We start from the raw sequence: 18326 nt of genomic DNA on the forward strand, positions 1-18326 counted from the left end.
AAACTTGTTTTACCAGCAGCTACTACCTGCGCGACTTAAAGGAGAAAACAATAGAAACAGTCACGGTGGTAGCACTCAGCCCAGTTCAGCGGAGGGTGAAATCGAAAGTAACTAAAGGGCGCCGCCATCTTGAGCAGGCCCGCCCAGCAAGGAGCAGCGTAAGCGCGGATGAAATAAACAACTACAAAGGCGCTCACAAAGCGCACGTAGACCTGCCATCACACGGACGGAGGAATAGTACGTGACAGCAGCATCAACACAGCGATCTTGAGGTGGGCAAGGAAAAGAGAAGACGGAAAGAGCTCTACACCAACAGTGTCACTGTGGGGCATAGCTAAAATGGCCGGCAATGAAGGGAAACAGCCGAAAAAAACAAAACCTCAAAGCGTCTCAGAATCACCCATAAAACAAAAATCCGACATCAGCAGCACACTGGACTGCATATTCAAAAAACTGGCTGAAGTCCACGACCTAGCTAAAACTACCAAAAAATCCACGAACGCGATCCAACTCGAACTTGCTGCAGTCAGAGCAGACATTCACACAGCAAACAAAAGAGCTCTTCTCTATTACATAGATAGTACTAAATCCTTTTGCAAAACATAGCAACTATTTGTAGCTTTTTCTCCACCACATAAATGCAACCTCATTTCTAAATCAGGAATTGCAAGGTGGATTGTTAAATGTATTCAAATATGCTATCACAAGGCAAAACGCACATTAACAGTTCCTCCTAGAGCGCACTCCACACGCAAACTAGGAGCCTCCATGGCTTTCTTAGGGAACATTCCCGTAGAAGACATATGCAAGGCAGCAACATGGTTTACAACACACACCTTCAAGAAGCACTATTGTGTTGATGTGCAAGCCTAGCAGCAAGCTGCAGTAGGCCAAGCTGTCCTCAAAACTCTCTTTCAAACTACTGCAACGGATACTGGTGACGACCGCTAGAGGAGACACTGCTCCACAATCGATGCAAAGTGTAGAATCTGCATCTCATATGCCTCGAACGGAAAATGCTACTTACCAGTAGGCATCTGTTCTTGGCATGAAGAGCTGCAGATTCCTACACGCCCTCCCGCCTCCCCGTGACCTGTATCTGTTCCAGTTTTATCATAATTAGATAACAATCTAAGGATGGAGCTGATGCCCATGTGCACTATCGTCCAAGGGAGAAGTGACCTATCTCGTGACTACAAAGACTTCTTCCAAGACGACAACAACATGCAATCATCCGAGCCCAGCACCAGGAGGCGATCTAATGCAAAGTATAGAAATCTGCAGCTCTACATGCCAAGAACAGATGAATACTGGTAAGTAGCATTTTCCTCTTCTGAAGTGATTTGTTTCGATGTTCCTTCCAAGTAATCATTCACAACCTTTCTGATTGAGAGGTTCCTAACTTGTATCTGAACCAGATGAAAGCAGTCCGAGCTTAACAGGCCTTTAGATGGGCCTAATTCTAACATACTGACATTGAAGGCTTGCGTAGCGTCCCTAATTGTCTTTTGTATTCCAGAGTGTTCATGTTTAAGGAAAGCATGTCTTCATTTTATCATGCTACTGATGTAAGTGCTCCCATGGCAGTTGTTGGGTAGTATGTATGGGGGCTACAGGTCAGATGTTTAGGGGCTACAGGTCAGATGTTTAGGTCAGTCAGACCATGATACACCTTGTTGACTAGATTCCAGGGACAGGATTGCTGAACCTATTGTCTGCCTAGGAGGGCTGTATTTTTCTTTTGCTGTGCAAAAGTAAACCCCTGCATAAGGATTAAATAAATGAGTCCTTTTATAAAATGGATGGTAAGGCATACTAAGTTATTTACATCCAGTACTGTTTACATCCAGTGCTCTGGAATGAGAAGTGGACATGAACTGATTCATGTTGAGCATCCTTATTGTGTTGTGGTGGCACCCCTTGGTGGTTTGTCTAATGTGTACTCCGTAATGCATGCTATGTTGTTTCTGTAACAGTTGTACTCATCCCCACTCTTCCCAACTGCACCCTGCTGGGTGCTTTAACATCCTTCTTAATGTTTGGAGGAAGGGGTGATTGTATATATCGTTAACTCTACAAATCCTCTAGGTGATCTTTATTGTAGATCCTGGATGATATGTTGATATAGATGGAGATAAGAGTTTCAATGTCAAAGTTGGGGCCTGTTGAAATTGGAGGTGGGGAAGGGTCTGGGCACACACATTGTCACACAATCTTCCATTATTGATATGTTATGCTGAGAAATGTGCTGCAGTGTTAAAGTGTCTCATTTAATAATACAGAGGTTGTCGAGTCTAGAGGTAAGAAACGACAAGCTGCAAGACTGGCGAAATCAAGAAACTTGTACACCTGGCATTTAACCTAGTAGTTATAGGAAATTTAATTAAGTCTGATTAATGTTTTTTTTCTTTTCTGTAAGGAAACACAGCTCTAACGTACGCCTGTGCTGGTGGATTTGTAGATGTAATCAAAGTATTACTAAAAGCTGAAGCAAATATTGAAGATCATAATGAAAATGGACACACTCCTTTAATGGAAGCAGCCAGTGCTGGTCATGTTGAGGTTGCACGTGTACTACTGGAACATGGTGCAGGCATCAATACTCATTCCAATGAGTTCAAAGAAAGTGCACTTACTTTGGCCTGTTATAAAGGTAACATTTATAAAGAATAAAATTCTAATTCTGGTATTTGAAAATGTTTTGAATGTGAAGTACTGACTTTCGGGTCCTTATTGTTTTGTTAACAACGATTTGCATTGCAACTACATTTTACACCAGTTGGTGAAAGCAGCAAACTCCCCCCCTCTTATGTGACACCCCATTCCTACCCTCTAGATAAATGCTTCAACTTAAGTTACAAGAGTTTTTTTTGGCGAATGCCCTCAAAGACAACTTATGTAACAATTCCTGGCTATCTTCTGGTCGTTCGTGTAGGCAGGTAGCGCAAAGAGGATAATGGGTGGTAATGAGCAGCAATGTCAATGCCAGGAATACAGTTGCCTAAAAGGCTTGAGGACTTCAGAAATAATCTCCAATACTTTGCAGGCATAATGCTGCACTATAACATCTTGGTGATGAGACTAATCCACCTCGTAAGCCTATTTGCCAATGAGGAAACCCTCCTAGCATCACCCATAATTGCCCCTCCACGGTTTAGGAAAAGAAGCATCAGTGCCAGAAGGGCAGTGCTCCGTGTGTTTCCCTCTTACGTGGTGGGTCATGTTATACTCGGATACCTCAGGAACCCAAATAAATGCATGTGTGTGTGTTTGGAGGGGGTGAAGGGCTTGGTAAAGGGCTCTACATCCCAAATAAACTTTAGCAAGCCTAGATGGTAAATTTGGGGTTGCTGTGATTGGAGGCCATGAGCTAGAGTTCACTCTGACATGAATTGTCTTTGAAAATAAAATGCTTAAGGCCTTTGAAGGATGGGTGACTGCTTCTAATATATTAGAAGGAGCCTTAGTGGAGGCATGGGGCGGTAGACTTTGACACAGACACTTACTTCCTGTTTCTCTTTGTGGGGAAATATAAGTTCGAGACGTGTGTGCTGTAGATACACATGCTTTGTATAACTCCGCCATCTAGTGTTGGGTTCGGATGATTGCAAGTTGTTTTTGTTCCCAAAAGTTTTCTTTGTGTCACAAGGCTGTTTGACTCCTCCTCTTGGTAATACTGCGCATGGTCATAGACGCCATCTTCAGATAGTGTTTTTACAGGTTAGTATGTAATCTCTCGCGCTCCGAGACTCATCGGGCCCCTTCGGTCATCTAGTAGATCTCGATTCAACGGTATTATCTCGATTGTGTCGTTTCATTGCGTCCGACCGATCACTCTTCTGCTTAGCGGGTCTTCAGCTCGCTTCTTGGCTTCAAGGGCCATACCCGGCTGGGCCTCCCTTTTCTCCGCTTCCAATGTCCTTCGGCGAATGACCTGCTAATGGAACAAACTCCTTTCTGCTTCTGTCCGAAATGTTACTCAAAGTAACCCCAACACTCCATTTGCAAGTAATGCCTCTCGCCTGATCATAGAGGAAAGCTGGGAGGCCTGCAAGTCATTTAGATTTAAAAAAGACTCTTCAAGACCGATGTGCTCGATGCCCAGAAATGCAGAGTAGGCAAGCAGACGATGTACCGGACAACAGGAGGAAGCTTCAGCAGCACAAGAGGAATCCAAGACCTAGTCCCACCGGGACTTAGCCATTCTTCAGCACGCACAGAAGCATCGGACAGTGAGTACTTGTACCCCTAATCCAAAGCCCAAAAAATCAGCTCAAACTGAAAAAACTGCTTACGGTCTGCCACTGCAGAAAGGCCATGGCGCTCACCAAAAAACGGACTCTAAAGCCCCGCCCTCCGGCTCTGCTCTGAAAGTTTAGCCTGCCTCTACCTCCTCGACCATGGTCTATATTAGAGGTCCGTTAATCCCGGACTCTCGTAGTCTCTAATGCGAGAAAAAGGGCTAACTCCCAAACATCAGTAGATGCACCACCTCCAGAGAAAGAGTCTAAACTAATGGATGCTTCCGGGAATCATGTAGCTGTACAAGCAGCTAACCATTGGCGCGTAGCCAACAGCAAGGCTCTATTAGCTAGATCTGACCGAGCCCACTGGGACGAAATGGAGAGACTCCTCCAACACTTCCCAGAGGAACACAGAAAAGGGGGCAGGAAATTGTTGGAGGGAAAGCTCATTACCAACCGTTCTTAATTTCAAAAACGTTTATTGGGTTTTAAATTGAGATATAAGTATGAAATAATACAATAATCCAATAAAGTACATAGCATACTTAATGGACAACATAAGGTAAATATTCAAATCGGTTATACAGAGAACAAACGCCCCTACAAAGTAAAACAAAAAGGAAAGAAAAGCCAAATAGAAAAAGAAGGGATGCAGAGGGAGTTGTCTATGCATGCCTATTAAACAGGAGCTTAAACATTGGTAAAAGGCTTAATCTCTGCAGACTCTTTAACAGTGACACTTGGTAGACTGCTGGGAGCATTTGGAGGAGACCTTGGTTGTTAAGGCAATGGTGTGTATACAATAGGCAGCGGTATAGACCAGTGCGGTATAGGATTAAGTACCATATTTGTTTATGGCAGCTCTATTATGTTGTGGGTACATTGAGCCGGGAAATGGTATAGGCTCGTAGGCGTGAGGGCTCTAGCATTAGGCAAAAGGTAGAGATGAAAGGGATAGAAGTCCAGAGGGAAGCATGCAGCGGATGAGAGCGAGAGGTCTTCGCAAAGTTTTGGGCTTGAAGGAGTTTTGAGCACGATTGTGTCTAAGGAGGTTTTTCCGTGGCAAAGTAATTATCTAGGGTGACACAAATGGATTTGGGGATAGACTTTCAAAGTGAATGCTGAGAGGAAATGTTGCCTGCAACTCTAATATGAGAGACCCATTTGATCCAACTGCTAAAGGAGACTTTGTGTGTATTTTTCCAGTTGGATAGGACTATTTTGATCGCAGATGTAAGTAGTAGGTCACAGGGCGCTATCTGCGGTGTTGGCTAAGTTATTGTCGAGAAAGCCTTTAATGAGTTGTGCAGATTATTTTTTTGGGTGGCATTTGAATTTTTTCCTGAGCTGTTGCCAGGTGAGGTGAGGTAGCTTCCTTGCAATGTCATGTACACTCTACATAAGAGGTGATTTAGTTGTATCGTTACCAACCATTTCTATTGTACTAGTAATTATATAATTACTTTTTTTATAATATATTTTTCTCTTTCACACTATTGCAGTAGCAAGTATTGGGTGGGTCCTGACGAAGGCACTAGACCGAATGGTGTCGGAGTGTCCCAAAACATATTGACCACTTTATAATCTTAGACAGCTATTTAGTAAAACTGTCTTTTTAAACTGTTTTTAATTTGAATTGCTGAAGACTAATAAATATGGGGTCTGTAGCAACTCCATTTTAACTTCACTTATCAGCTATGCACTGCACTTAGTTCCCATACACTCAACTACTCTCATCTGGTAGGCTAATAAGTTAGAACTGCTATATGAAAACATCCTCTGGCTCCCCGTCATTATGATATGATTGTAGCCCCTAGTGTCACTAGTGTGACTTTAAGAGGAGACCCAGATGATGAAGCATGTCACCAGGTTGGTGAGTGATGGGAATCCGGAAATGTATTGAATATGTTTCCTTTCTTTTGGGGCGATTGTCTCATTGTTGTTTTTTCTCTCTAGACTTTATAGTGTCCAGAATACTGTTGTAGACCCTTGGATACTCTAGGTATGTGAGCATTTGAATAGGCCTGACAGAAAGGAGAAAACCTTATCCAAAACATGTGAGAGGACTTTGCAGTGTAGAATGAGGTGAGTATTATCACCCATCTCTTCCTTGCAGCTCCAGCATGTAGGGTTAGCTAGAATTTTCAGTGAGTGTAAGTGGGCAGGGGTCCAGAACGCTCTGAAGGAGCCAGAATTTAGTTTCTGAAAGTACAAGGGGGATATTTTGATAAGTGACTGGCTTCTAGATACTTGACCAGTCTGTTGTTACTATGGCCTTGGAAGAGTGGTTTTCCCAAAAAGTTGTTAGGTCCTTGTTTAGTTGCGACAATTTGGGACGTAGGAGTTTGTAAAGGTAGGAAACTTGGTGGCCAGATTTGTTAATTTACAGAATACGATTTGGTAGGGATGGTGTTTTTATGAACCTTCAAATTTGTCTTGGCCTCTTTGATTTTAAGGAAGTAGTGGAACTCTATTTTTTCTAGATGGCATTTTGTTTGGAGCTCGGCGAAGGCAAGGCTTTGTGTGGTGGAGCCTAGCTGCTGGGGAAGAAGATGCCCTGGTCAATCCATGTTTGGTGGTACAGCGTTTTTCCGTTATATTTATTGTGAGGTTGGTCCAAAGTGAGGCGAAATTGGAAAGTTTCATTCCAACTGATATATTTTTATCTATTCTTAATAGGGAACTGTGTTTCGGAAAATGTTTGGAGTCTGTCGAGGGGTTTGGTGTTGGTCGTTAGTAGTGTTAGCGGATTATGGTTGTTTGAGGATGAGTTGTATTTCTAGCCAAATTTTGGTGTAGTCACACAGGGGTGGATTCAATGTGAGCCCTGTTTTGCCAAAAGGCGGATTGGTAGTCCTTGAAATTGGCTAGGTTGTACCCCCACGAGTTGTGTAGTCTGAGTTTTTGCAAGGCTATTCTGACTTTATTGTCCTGCCAAATGCATTTAGAGATATCTTACTCTAGTTTGTGGTGAAAGTCCTCTGAGAGTAGCAGGGGAAGCATACTGATGAGGTAATTGATTATAGGGTTGATCATAATTGTTATGGTTTTGATTCTGCCCCACCAAGTGATGAATTTGGGGGACCATGCGGCTAGTAGTTTATTAGTCTTGTCGAAAGTAATAGATTCATTGTGTTTAATGGTGTCAATCAGGTCTGATCCGATGCCCAGATATTTTATATAACCAGTTTGCCAGGATAGACCAGATGAGCCTAGCGCCTCTTTCTTACAGTGAAGATTTACGGGTTTCACCTCTGATTTATCTCTGTTAAGTTTGTATCCTGTGTGTAAGGAGTACGGATCTTTGCTAGATATCAGGGCTTGCATAGAGGGACCAAGGTCCTCTGTCATTATTAGGATATCATTGACGTATGCAGCCAGTTTGATGCATTTTTCCTTAAATTCTACTCCCTTGATTGCAGGGTTTTGTTTTATGTCTGTTACCAGGGGTTCTAGAGCTAAAAGAAATAGTGAGGGGGAAAGGGGACAACCTTGTCTTGTTCCCAGTTGGAGGGTGAGTGGTTGTGAAAGTGATCCATAAATTGAGATGCGAGCGGTTGGATTTTTATAGAGCCATAACCATATTGATGAAGCTAACTCCCAGATCAAAAGATTCCATGCATTGGTGTAGGAAAGCCCAAGAAACTGTCAAACACTTTCTCTGCATCGAGTGTTATGGCAACGGAGGGGGATTTATTTGCTTTATCTGTAACGTGGCATAAGAGACTTGTATTGTCATTTGATATACAGTGTTTGAGAAAGCCTACTTGGGAGTGGCTTATAAGTCTGGGGAGGTATACATTAAGTCTAGTGGCTAGGATTTTCGTGTATATTTTGCAGTCTAGGTTTATTAAGGAGATCGGTCTAAAATCTTTTGAAATGGTAGGGTCTTTCCCCTCTTTAGGAATCACAATGATGTTGGTTTCAGACATCGTGCCTATGACCACACCTGAACCAGCAATATGGTTGAATAGGGACAGAAGTGTAGGTTGTAACAGATCAGAGAAAGGCTTGTAGAATTTTGCTGTAAAGCAGTCTGGGCCGGGGGATTTATTGTTTTTTAAATTACTAATTGCTTTGGATACTTTGGTGTGAGAAATCAGTTTACGTAGAGCTAGTTTACCTTCCTCTGACAGTTGGGGAAGTTTAGTATTTTTGTGGTAAGATTTACATTTCACTGGATCAAAGGATTGATCATTACGATGTAGAGATTCATAAAAACTCTTGAAATGATAAAGTATCTTCCTTAGATTAGTATGGGTTAAGTTTTGTTAATCCTTAATTTATTTGATTCTGTTTTGGTTTTGTTTGTGTTTGATGTAGGAGGCTAGCATCTTGCCAGCTTTTTTAGCTTCGCATAGTTTAAGACCTTTGAATTTATTTATCCAAACACCTGCTCTATCTCTCAGAATCTTATTGTATTAATATTTTTTTATGCGTAAGTTCGGAGAGAGTGTTATTATATAGCGAGTTGGCAAATGAACATTCCTTTTTTAGGTCTCGCCAGGTCTCGCCAGAGACCTATAGTCACTGGCTCAGGAGACATGAGATGGGCACGCACAGCCTCCGGAATCTGATCAGGTCATGCGCTCGCTGTGCCCATCTCCTGTCTCCCTTGCAAACCACGGCCCGTCAACGTGCATGCACCGAAGTCACAGCACACCAGCACCGGCCCGACCAAGTAAATCTCCCCTGTCAATTACTCGTGCCCACATACTAAATCCCTCCATGATGGCCGACACCCCCCCCCCCCCCCCATTCACCTCTCACCTGCGCAGCGATCGCGGCTGCCTCTCCGGTTCCACAGCTGCTGAGACAGGGCCTCCACCCGTGCACAGCCCCTTTTAGCTGGAGCTAGGGCAGTGCGCACGGCCAAGCATCACTGCGCGAACCGTCTAACGTCACTTACAGACATTGCTTGTGTTAATACGGTAAAGTTAATTCAGCCAAAATAAAAACCTAAAAAGAACTGGTAAAGTCTTAGCTTTGTATGTGCGCGTGCGAGCGACTCACTGGTGTCTGCAAATGAACCACTCTGTTGTGTCCGTTCCATTTCAAAGCTCTGTAGATTGCTTCCGGTTGCCTGCTAAATTATAAGGCCGACAGCTGATAAACCATTTGCTATTGGGTAGCTCGCTATGGCACCGGATTTTGCACATTACAAGAATGTGTTCGATTCTGTCCCGCGCCACACAAACGTGACATGTCCATCAGCCTCCTTGTACCTACTGGAACCTGTGAAAAGTAAAACTCACAAACTACGCAGTCTTCCCTGCACTTGTGAGAGGGCAATACGAATATTTAGGCCCAAAATGTTCTGCTGCACACTTACACTGCAAGCTAACGCGATCTAAAACTTTTTAAATAAATAAAATTAAAATAAATGTATCCCTTCCAACCAGACCAACATCAGCGAGCCTTGGTCCCAACTCAATTCTTCGGAATGACCTCTTGTTTTCCAAAGTTCTCAAATACTTTATGGCCTTTTATGCTTCCATATCCAGCAGACCGCTGCAATGATACACTTTTAATAAACCGGTAACTTGAAGCGTCACCGAAGTAAAGAGAAGCTTTTTGTTGTGTTGCCGTTTCCGGTGAGGCTTGGAGCGAGCCCTGCCTGCTGCCCGAGCCCCGGCTGGGCCCCTCCCTTCAAATGTCCACCTGCTGTGAAAAGTCAAGTGCCTCCCTTGCCCCACACGTCTGCCCGGCGGTATACTTGAACCCTGCCAGAGGTCACTTACCCTATTCCATGACAGGTGTGGGTTTCCTGTCTCTCCTGTAGTTGTCTTTTGTGTCCCACCTGTGTCAGGGGTCGCACTTTTACTCTCCGGGGATGGCACAACTGGATGCTGCCCCTTCCTATCAGGGGTGGCATTTTAGCCCCACCCTCTTGTCACTTGTAAGGTTTCGCTTGACTCTGCCTTTCAGATGTGACCTTCCTGCCTCTACAGTGGGTAGCTTAATGTTCCAGGTTTGTTATGGGGCTTACTCGTGCCACATGCTGGGTTTTGCTTTACTCTGTGCTCCCTGACAGTTGTGAGCATATTGCTGTTTGATGAGAGATACGTGCACCCCTTTCCCTCATGCTGTCTAGCAGGTGTGGCCCTCCGAGCCAAACCATTTTTTCTGTTACAATAGGTTGACAGGAGTGCCCACGAACACTTCCGGGCTAGGAACGCAGTTCATTGTTACTTCGCCACAACCTATCCCAGCATGCTACACCTGTTTTACCTTGTAGAGCTGGTCCACCCTCCTATCACTAGCCACGGCTCTTCAGAGCTCTCCACAAGCCCTCCAGTGTGGGAGAGTAGCCTATCTTCAAACTCTGTATGCTTCAGTGATGTCACCTAAAAAACTTCAGCTATTGTACCACTGTCAATTATCTGTGTGTTGACAGGTGCAGCAAGACTACAAGAACAGTGCTTCCTTATGAAAGGAGTTGGAAATTTATAAGCAAAACACAAATTAAAATGCTTTTAAAGAATTACTTGGACTAATTTATCAGAATGTCGTGTTCATGTCTTTCTAATGCAGCAAGATCCTGCGGCAATTACTTGCTTAATGAAAAGTAGCTCCAAAACATAGCATGAAGATTCCCATATTGGCCCAGATTAAGTGCAAGACTGGTGTTTGTACACACTAGTGCATGAGGCTTAAAAGCATGCCACGTAAGTCAACATTCTGATACTGGTGCATTGTTTTGACTTAAATCACAACCCGTCACTATTTGGTAACAGTGGTGAAGTCCAGGCATTGAGTAATCATGTAAGATTTTTAGTAAATTGAAATTTAATCAGCAAGGCAAAAATTATACCAGAGTCTGTACTTCCTGGTTTATTAGTCTCCAGAGACAAACTGTTTGAGATTTTCTTTTCCAGCAGTGACCTGAAACCCCCTTTCCCTGCAAGCAGCTTCACAAGTCAAAGGAAGCCTTTGTCCTGTCTCACATGGATGGCAGCAACCCTATACTCTGCCTGGGCAGCACCTCTCTCGCACCCTTCAAATGCGCAGTTAACACTTCAGCGTGTTTAATAAGCACTCTGAAGAAACTCCGCCATTTTGCCTGAGCACTGTAGGAATTACATGGTTTCCTCTCCTATGCTTGCATCATCTTGACGACTAGCTGCATCACCTTCAAAATAATCGGAAATGGCACCTCATCCAAATAAATGTATCATGCAAAGCAGACTAGCACGTTGCCAGACTATATCAGTTAAAAGAGGAAGAAATAGTTAAAATCTTGTTTTACCTCTCGCCTGCCCAAGATCAGGAAGCCGGCACACCGAACCGGCACCTCCTCACCACTTCTTGTCAGCCAATAGCAACCCCCAAGCCCAGCATACACAGAGAACTACACTGCTATGACACAGCACTATCAACTGCCTCCTTCCTGCCCCTACACTGTTACCCCGCGGTGCAGCCACAGGACAGTGGCTACATTGCCCGTGTCTGCCGCGCAACACTTTGTTCCTGCCATGGATGTTACCCACAGCCGGGTGCAGTTAATAAGTACAGGGACCCAAAGATATGTGGCATCGCAGAATAAGAACAGGCATGGTACAGGTAGGCTTTTTTTATTTTATTTATTAGTTTTCACTTTAATATAGCGCAAACTTTACCCGCAGGTATCAGAGCGCTTTAAATCAGCATACTTATAACAAGCAAGACTAGCACTCTATATTACTGCCAACTTTGCTTAGCATAAGCAACAGCTAACAATTCATAAACAATGTTTATATACCAATTGAAAATTTAAAAACAATGTATGCAAAGCATTGTCATTTACAATGCCAATAACTCAAACTTTATTGCTGCGAGACCTATTGCATTGTAAATGCTTGTTTTATTTCTTGTTTTAATGGTAGCAGTTTAGCATTATTTGCCTTGTTGATTTTGGTTTTAATTTCTATCAGTACCCCTTTCAGAGTAGCTTTAAGATAGTTCCATAAGGTATATATATTAATGTCTGGGAGGTAATTGTCTCTAAGGTAGTTCTTGATTGCATTCTCTAATTTAAAAAAAAATATATTTTTCCTTGACTTCAGGGTTAGATAGGACGTCATTATTAAAGCGCCAAAGTTTAGGAGAGGATTTTATGTGGCTACCACTTAGGAGGGTTTGATCCAGGAATGACCTTAAATAAGTTTCGGGAATATATTGGTCTGGTTGATCAGGTAGGTGGAAGTTCCCAAGACGAGAATGTAATCGATTCTTGTGTATGAGTTGTGAGGGGCTGAATAAAATGTGAAATCCCTCCTATCAAGGTGTTGTAAGCGCCAAGTATTTTTAAGGTTGTACTTTGAGCATATCTTTTGTAGTAGGCTGTGAGATTTTGCTGGACGGTATCTACAGGTGGATTAGCGGTCCAAGGTGGTGTTAAGGGAAGATTGAAATCACTGCCTACTATGATGAGATGGTCTTGTGGGAGATGGCCAATCTTATTGGATACATTATCTCAAAAAGAGGTATTGTCCGAATTTGGGCCGTATATTTTTACTACCTGAAATGAGTTATTACCTCTACGTAAGCTTTTAATTGGGATTCTACCCTCATGTCAGGGGTAGTTGACATGAAAGAGATATTGGAGTTTTTTGAGATTACGGTTATTGCTCAGTTTTCCTTATGAATTGCTGGGGAGCAGGACACATGAGATCCAATTGTTTTTAATAAAACCTGCGTCTTTCTCACTAAGTTTGGTTTCTTGGAGGAGGATAACGTCTCCTTTTGTTTTTGGTGAATAGTCCATGATTTTGCGTCGTTTGACTGGGTGGTTTAATAACTTTCACATTAAAGGAGACGATGTTGAGATTCTCAGAAAGATTAGGTGATGTCATCATTGGGGTATAAGTGGTAGGTAGCGTTTGCGTCATAATTTAAGTGGTGCCATCTGTCTGACCCAGAGGTGTGTCTTATAGGGAGTAAATCTGTATGCATACTAGTTTCCTCTACTCTGTTTTTGGCCCCAACCTGTTTGTTTATGAGTGCTAAGAACATAGTGGTGTAACTTCAAAAAGAGAGGTAGTAGAGGAGAAGATTCTATTGAGTAGTGAGAGGAGGAGTAGAAGACCTGAACGTGATATGACTATAAGCCATTGGGTAGTCACCAAGCTGAAATGAGATTGAAAATCAGGGCAAAATTCACTGTAGGTGCAAAAGAAAAGGCATAAACAAATACAACTACAAAAGCAATAACAATAACCCCTCCCCTACCCCCTCTCCTTCCCACTCCCGCCCAATCCCAGAGAAATTGAAAACAGTAGATTCAACGACTGGATTGTCCATCTGCCAACACGTAGCAACCCCTAGGTGGCTGATCAAGACAAACCCTAGGTGACTAATCAAAACATAATGACATATATAAGGACACCTATAAGGAGTACGCAGCTGTCTGCTGCAAGTCATCAGGAACAAAAATGGCTAGCGAGTGATTGGTTACCATACATAAAATTAGGAATACAGATCCCACTCACAGAGAATATTGGTGAAATGCACAATCGAGAGGGAGGCTTGATAAGAGGCTTACAACTGATAACATGTAGGACAAACTTGTTGGAGGCGAGTAGAGATGCTGAAGCATGTGGTAGTCTAGTGATGTGGCTCAATGACGAGGTGGTCTGTTGATGTTGCACTATGACTTCCTTTTGTTCAAAAACGAGTTAGTGTTCCATCTCTTGCGAGGCCATATAGTCCATGAAGTTTGAGAGTTCAGACTGGTTTGAGAAGATGTATTTCCCTTTTGCTGTGATTCTAAACTTGGCTGGACCTGAGAAGGAGAATTGAATGTTCATTTCACTAAGTTTACCTCTAAGGGACAGAAAGCCCTTCTTGCTTTCCACCATAGGTTTTGAGTAATCCTGTGGGAGTATTATTTTATGCAAGTTCCAAGTGATTTGGAGGTTTTTGATGGCATAGTTGAGTATAGCTTCAGCATGTTGGTATCTCAGTGGTTTACAAACGATTGGTCTTGTCATGTTCTCTGAGGCAGGTTTATAGGATGGGACCCTATGGGCCCTTTCCAGCTCAAGTTATTTGTGAAAATAAATTCTTGTAATTTGAGGGACCCATTTTTCTAGGAAGGACATGCAGGAACTGGCCACATCCTTTGGACCTTCTGAGCCCTCCAAAATGCCAAAGATTCTAATATGACCACGTCTGTTGCGATCTTTGAGCTCAGCAATCTCTCTTCATGTGTTTGGTGGAGTACAGTAGGGATGTTATGTCTTTGTTGGAGCGAGTAGTGGAGTCTTCTATATCGCTTATCCTTTGTTCGGCCACAGCAATTTTTGAATTGATTGTATTGATATCAGCTCTGATGTCTGTCATCTCCAGCTGCATAGCGTCCCTATTTTGTTTATTTCACTTTGCCAGATCGTGTACATCTGCTAGTTTTTTCAGAATCATCTCCATAACGCTGTTTATATTTGCCTTAGCCTTAATTGGAGAGTCCGGTGAGGGCGGTTTGGCCTTTGAGCACTTGAAATGTGACTTGGCTTCCTTCTCAGACATGATCTTTTGAGTGCCAGTAGAGCTATGCACACTGAGTTGATTAACTGAGCTAATAATCACCAAATTATCTTAGCACGTTTGTAGTGGGCAGTGGGTTGGCGGATTAGTGGAGGAGCATGTGCATGTAACTGCTGAACAAGGAGCACTATGGTCAGAAGGTAGGTTGGTGGGTGTTGGTTCTCTTCAGTGATCACTAGTACTTATTGAGTATTGCGGTGAATAGTGTTGGAAGGACACGCAGCACTCCGCCAGGCACACAGTACCTATTGGTGATCTGGTAGGTGTTGATCAATGTTGGGGGAACCCGCAGCGCCTCTCTGCCCATCGCTGCCCTTGTGGAGTACTGGCTGGTATTCTAAGAGTCTGGATACAGACTGAGGCTATTGGCTGACATGCAGGCTGGCTGATCAACTCGCTAGTAGGCAGGCTGAGGTTGATGGAGCAGACTAGGGCTACCACATTAGGGACACCACGCTGACTAATCTGACCATGCAGGCACCATTTTGAGGTCAGGCACACATGCTAGCTTGTTGAATCGTAGGATCTTCTACGAATCGGCTAGTGCATTGAGAAAGCATTGGCAAAGCAGGTTCAGCCAGGTGTGGAATGTTTTGGTGTGGGCCGCTTGCGCTACAAATTAATGGCATTGACCAAAGAATAGAATTAAGATCCGTACCGTGAGGTGAGCGGCCATCTTATGGACAGGCCAGAACTGCTGCGCCGATAACTAGTCAGGTTGGAAGTATAACAGTATAGTGGGCCAGCACTTTGAATGACAGATTTGGTAGGCTTTAATTGCTGGTCAAATATAGCAGCGGTTCAGTAGAAGCGGAGGATCAGAAGAAGAGCTGGCGGTTCCGAAGCGAGCTGTGGCGAGCACCTCCGCCATTTTGTGGGTGAGTAGTCCCTCCACGACTCTCACTCCTGGGTGTTAAGTCTATTATGTGCCGTCTGGGATACACTGGGTGCGGTGAGGTAACCCGGTTATGTTCCGTTTGGATTCGCCAAGAATTGTTAATCAGTTACGTTGGGTGTATGCAGTCAAATTGGGTCAGGCACCGCCATCTTAGGGAGAGGAACCCACAAGTGATGGAAGCTGCTGCTCTGAAAACAAGCCAGCCTTGGTAAGTTAAGGAAATACAATCCATGGTCTGGGTGGCCTAGATAACTACTGTGGTTCCTTTTTGTAGGCATAGCAATACGCAAGGTTCAAAATCTACCTTCTCAGATAACATTGGATTAGCATGCAAAAACCAGGGACAAACCTCTACAAACCAAAAACATACTGCAAAGATCCCTACAGAGGAATCAATTTTAAAGGAAGAGATTGCGGGAATAGTACCCCTACCTCCAACAACAATACCAAACCATGACTTCCTTACCATTCCTCCAGACCATTTAACACCTTTTGGGGGTAGTCTTCAAAGTTTTCTCCGTATTTGGAAATCCAATCACAACAGATCAATGGGTGTTGGATGTTATCCAACATGGTTACTGTCTGGAGCTCATTACAACTCCTCCAAATATCCCTCCTAGCAGACACAAGTTATCAATTCAACATCAAAATCTCCTACAACAAGAGCTAACCGCTCTACTACAAGAATGAGCAATAGAACCAGTTCAAAAACTGTTTGAGGGAACAGGAGTATACTCGCTATCCTTCCTTATTCCCAAAAAAGATGGGTTGCTACGACCCTTTCTCGATCTCAGACCACTAAATCATTACATCATATCATGACACTTTCATATGGTTACGGTTCAGGAGATAATTCCTTTGCTACAGAAAGGAGATTTCATGGCTGCCTTTGACATAAAGGACGCCTACTTCCACATACCTATTCATCCCCCACACAAAGTATCTGAGGTTTCAATTCCAAGGAAACCATTATCAAGTCAAGGCTCTTCCCTTTGGAAGTACCAAGGGTGTTCACAAAATGTCTAGCAGTAGTGACAGCACATTTAGGCAGACAAAACATACATGTCTTTCCATATTTAGATGATTAGGCAATAAAAGCAAACAGCCTCAGCCTTTGTAGACAACATAATCAACAAACCCTAACCTTACTACATCAATTAGGGTTCACCATCAACCTCCAGAAGTCACATCTACAACCACCTACCATACAGTCAAACCTAGGTGCCATGCGTAACACACATTCAGTATTGGCATACCCAAATGCAGACCGAATACACAGCATAGTAACATTAATTCAACAGTTTCAAACAGGGAATCAAATCTCAGCCAAAACATTTATACAACTTCTAGGCATGATGGCATCTTGTATTTCAATAGTTCCACAGACCAGGCTACACATGAGACCTCTCCAGAAATATCTTTCATCAGTGGGTCACTGGGTCAAATTCACAATTTAGAGTTGGTAGACAGCCGAAACGCATTACTTTCTGCAATGGTGTAATCCACAGAATTTATCCACGGGGTGTCCATTTCAAGAGCCAGTTCCACAAATAATTCTCATAGCAGATTCTTCCCTAATTGGTTGGGGTGCACATCCCCAAGACCTCACAATTCATGGGGTATCTGACTCCAAACACAAGGATCTCCATATCATCCCCTAGAGCTGCAAGCTGTTCAACTAGCAGTGAAAGCCTGTCTACCTCACCTACAACACAAAGTTGTTCTAATTTGAGCAGACAATATGAGAGCTATGTATCATATACAAAAACAGGGGATACACTCTCTAATTGTCTCGATTAGCACAGAAAATATGGAGAGTAGCAAAACATCACAACATGCACCTCCTAGCACAACATGTCCTGGGAGCAAGCAATCAAATTTCAGCCTTTCTAAGCTGGACTCCGCAGCAAGTCCACAAATCGGAACTGCCTCCCATGGTCCTTTTTGTCATACTGGGGGTTCCTACAAAAAGATCTGTTTGCAACCGAACAAAATACAAAATGCCCAAACTTCGCAAGCAGGTAACCACACCAACAATCCAAGGGCAATGCTCGATGGATGAACTGGTCAGGAATCTTTGCATACGCTTTTTCTACTCTTCCATTACTTCTATTAGTGGTCGGGAAACTCAGACAAACATCTTACAATTATACTTATAGCACCAACATAGGCTTGCCAACCATGGCTTTCAACACTGTTGGAGCTATCTATAGTTCCAGACGAGAAGCTTCACTTCAACCTGGACCTTCTCACACAGAACCAAGGAACAGTAAGACACCCCAATCGCAAGGAAATTAATTTAGCAATTTGGCTTGTGAAGTCTTAGAATTTGGATACTTAAACTTACACAAGAATGTATGGACATGCTTAAAGAAGCTCGCAAACCTACCACAAGGCAATGTTATGCGGCTAAATGGAAACGTTATGTTATATACTGTCAGGGACAAAATATCAACCCTCTTAATGCAAAAGTCCAGACAATAATAACTTGCTTATTGGATTTACAGACCACAGGGTTGGCATACACTTCTTTATGCTTACACCTTGCAGATGTTGCAGCCTACTTGCAAAATAGACAGCACTTGTCATTATTTAACATTCCTGTTGTTAAAGCTTTTATGGAGGGCCTTAAAAGTATCATTCTACCCAGGCTTCCTCCT

At 43.2% G+C, this 18326-nt stretch overlaps 1 protein-coding gene across 3 annotated transcripts in view; it reads left to right on the forward strand.

Moving 5' to 3' along the window:
- Positions 1–18326, forward strand: part of ANKHD1 (ankyrin repeat and KH domain containing 1) — a 1478908-nt gene that overhangs the window by 262938 nt on the left and 1197644 nt on the right. For all 3 annotated transcript variants that reach the window (XM_086931463.1, XM_086931465.1, XM_086931464.1), the window contains exon 6: positions 2420–2653. In XM_086931463.1, coding sequence (XP_086787589.1) covers positions 2420–2653 — 234 coding nt within the window. The remainder of the gene's footprint in view (positions 1–2419; positions 2654–18326) is intronic.

This window comes from Lissotriton vulgaris, chromosome 7 (genome assembly GCF_964263255.1).
Source record: "Lissotriton vulgaris chromosome 7, aLisVul1.2, whole genome shotgun sequence".
In the NCBI taxonomy this organism is placed as follows: Eukaryota; Metazoa; Chordata; class Amphibia; order Caudata; family Salamandridae; genus Lissotriton; species Lissotriton vulgaris.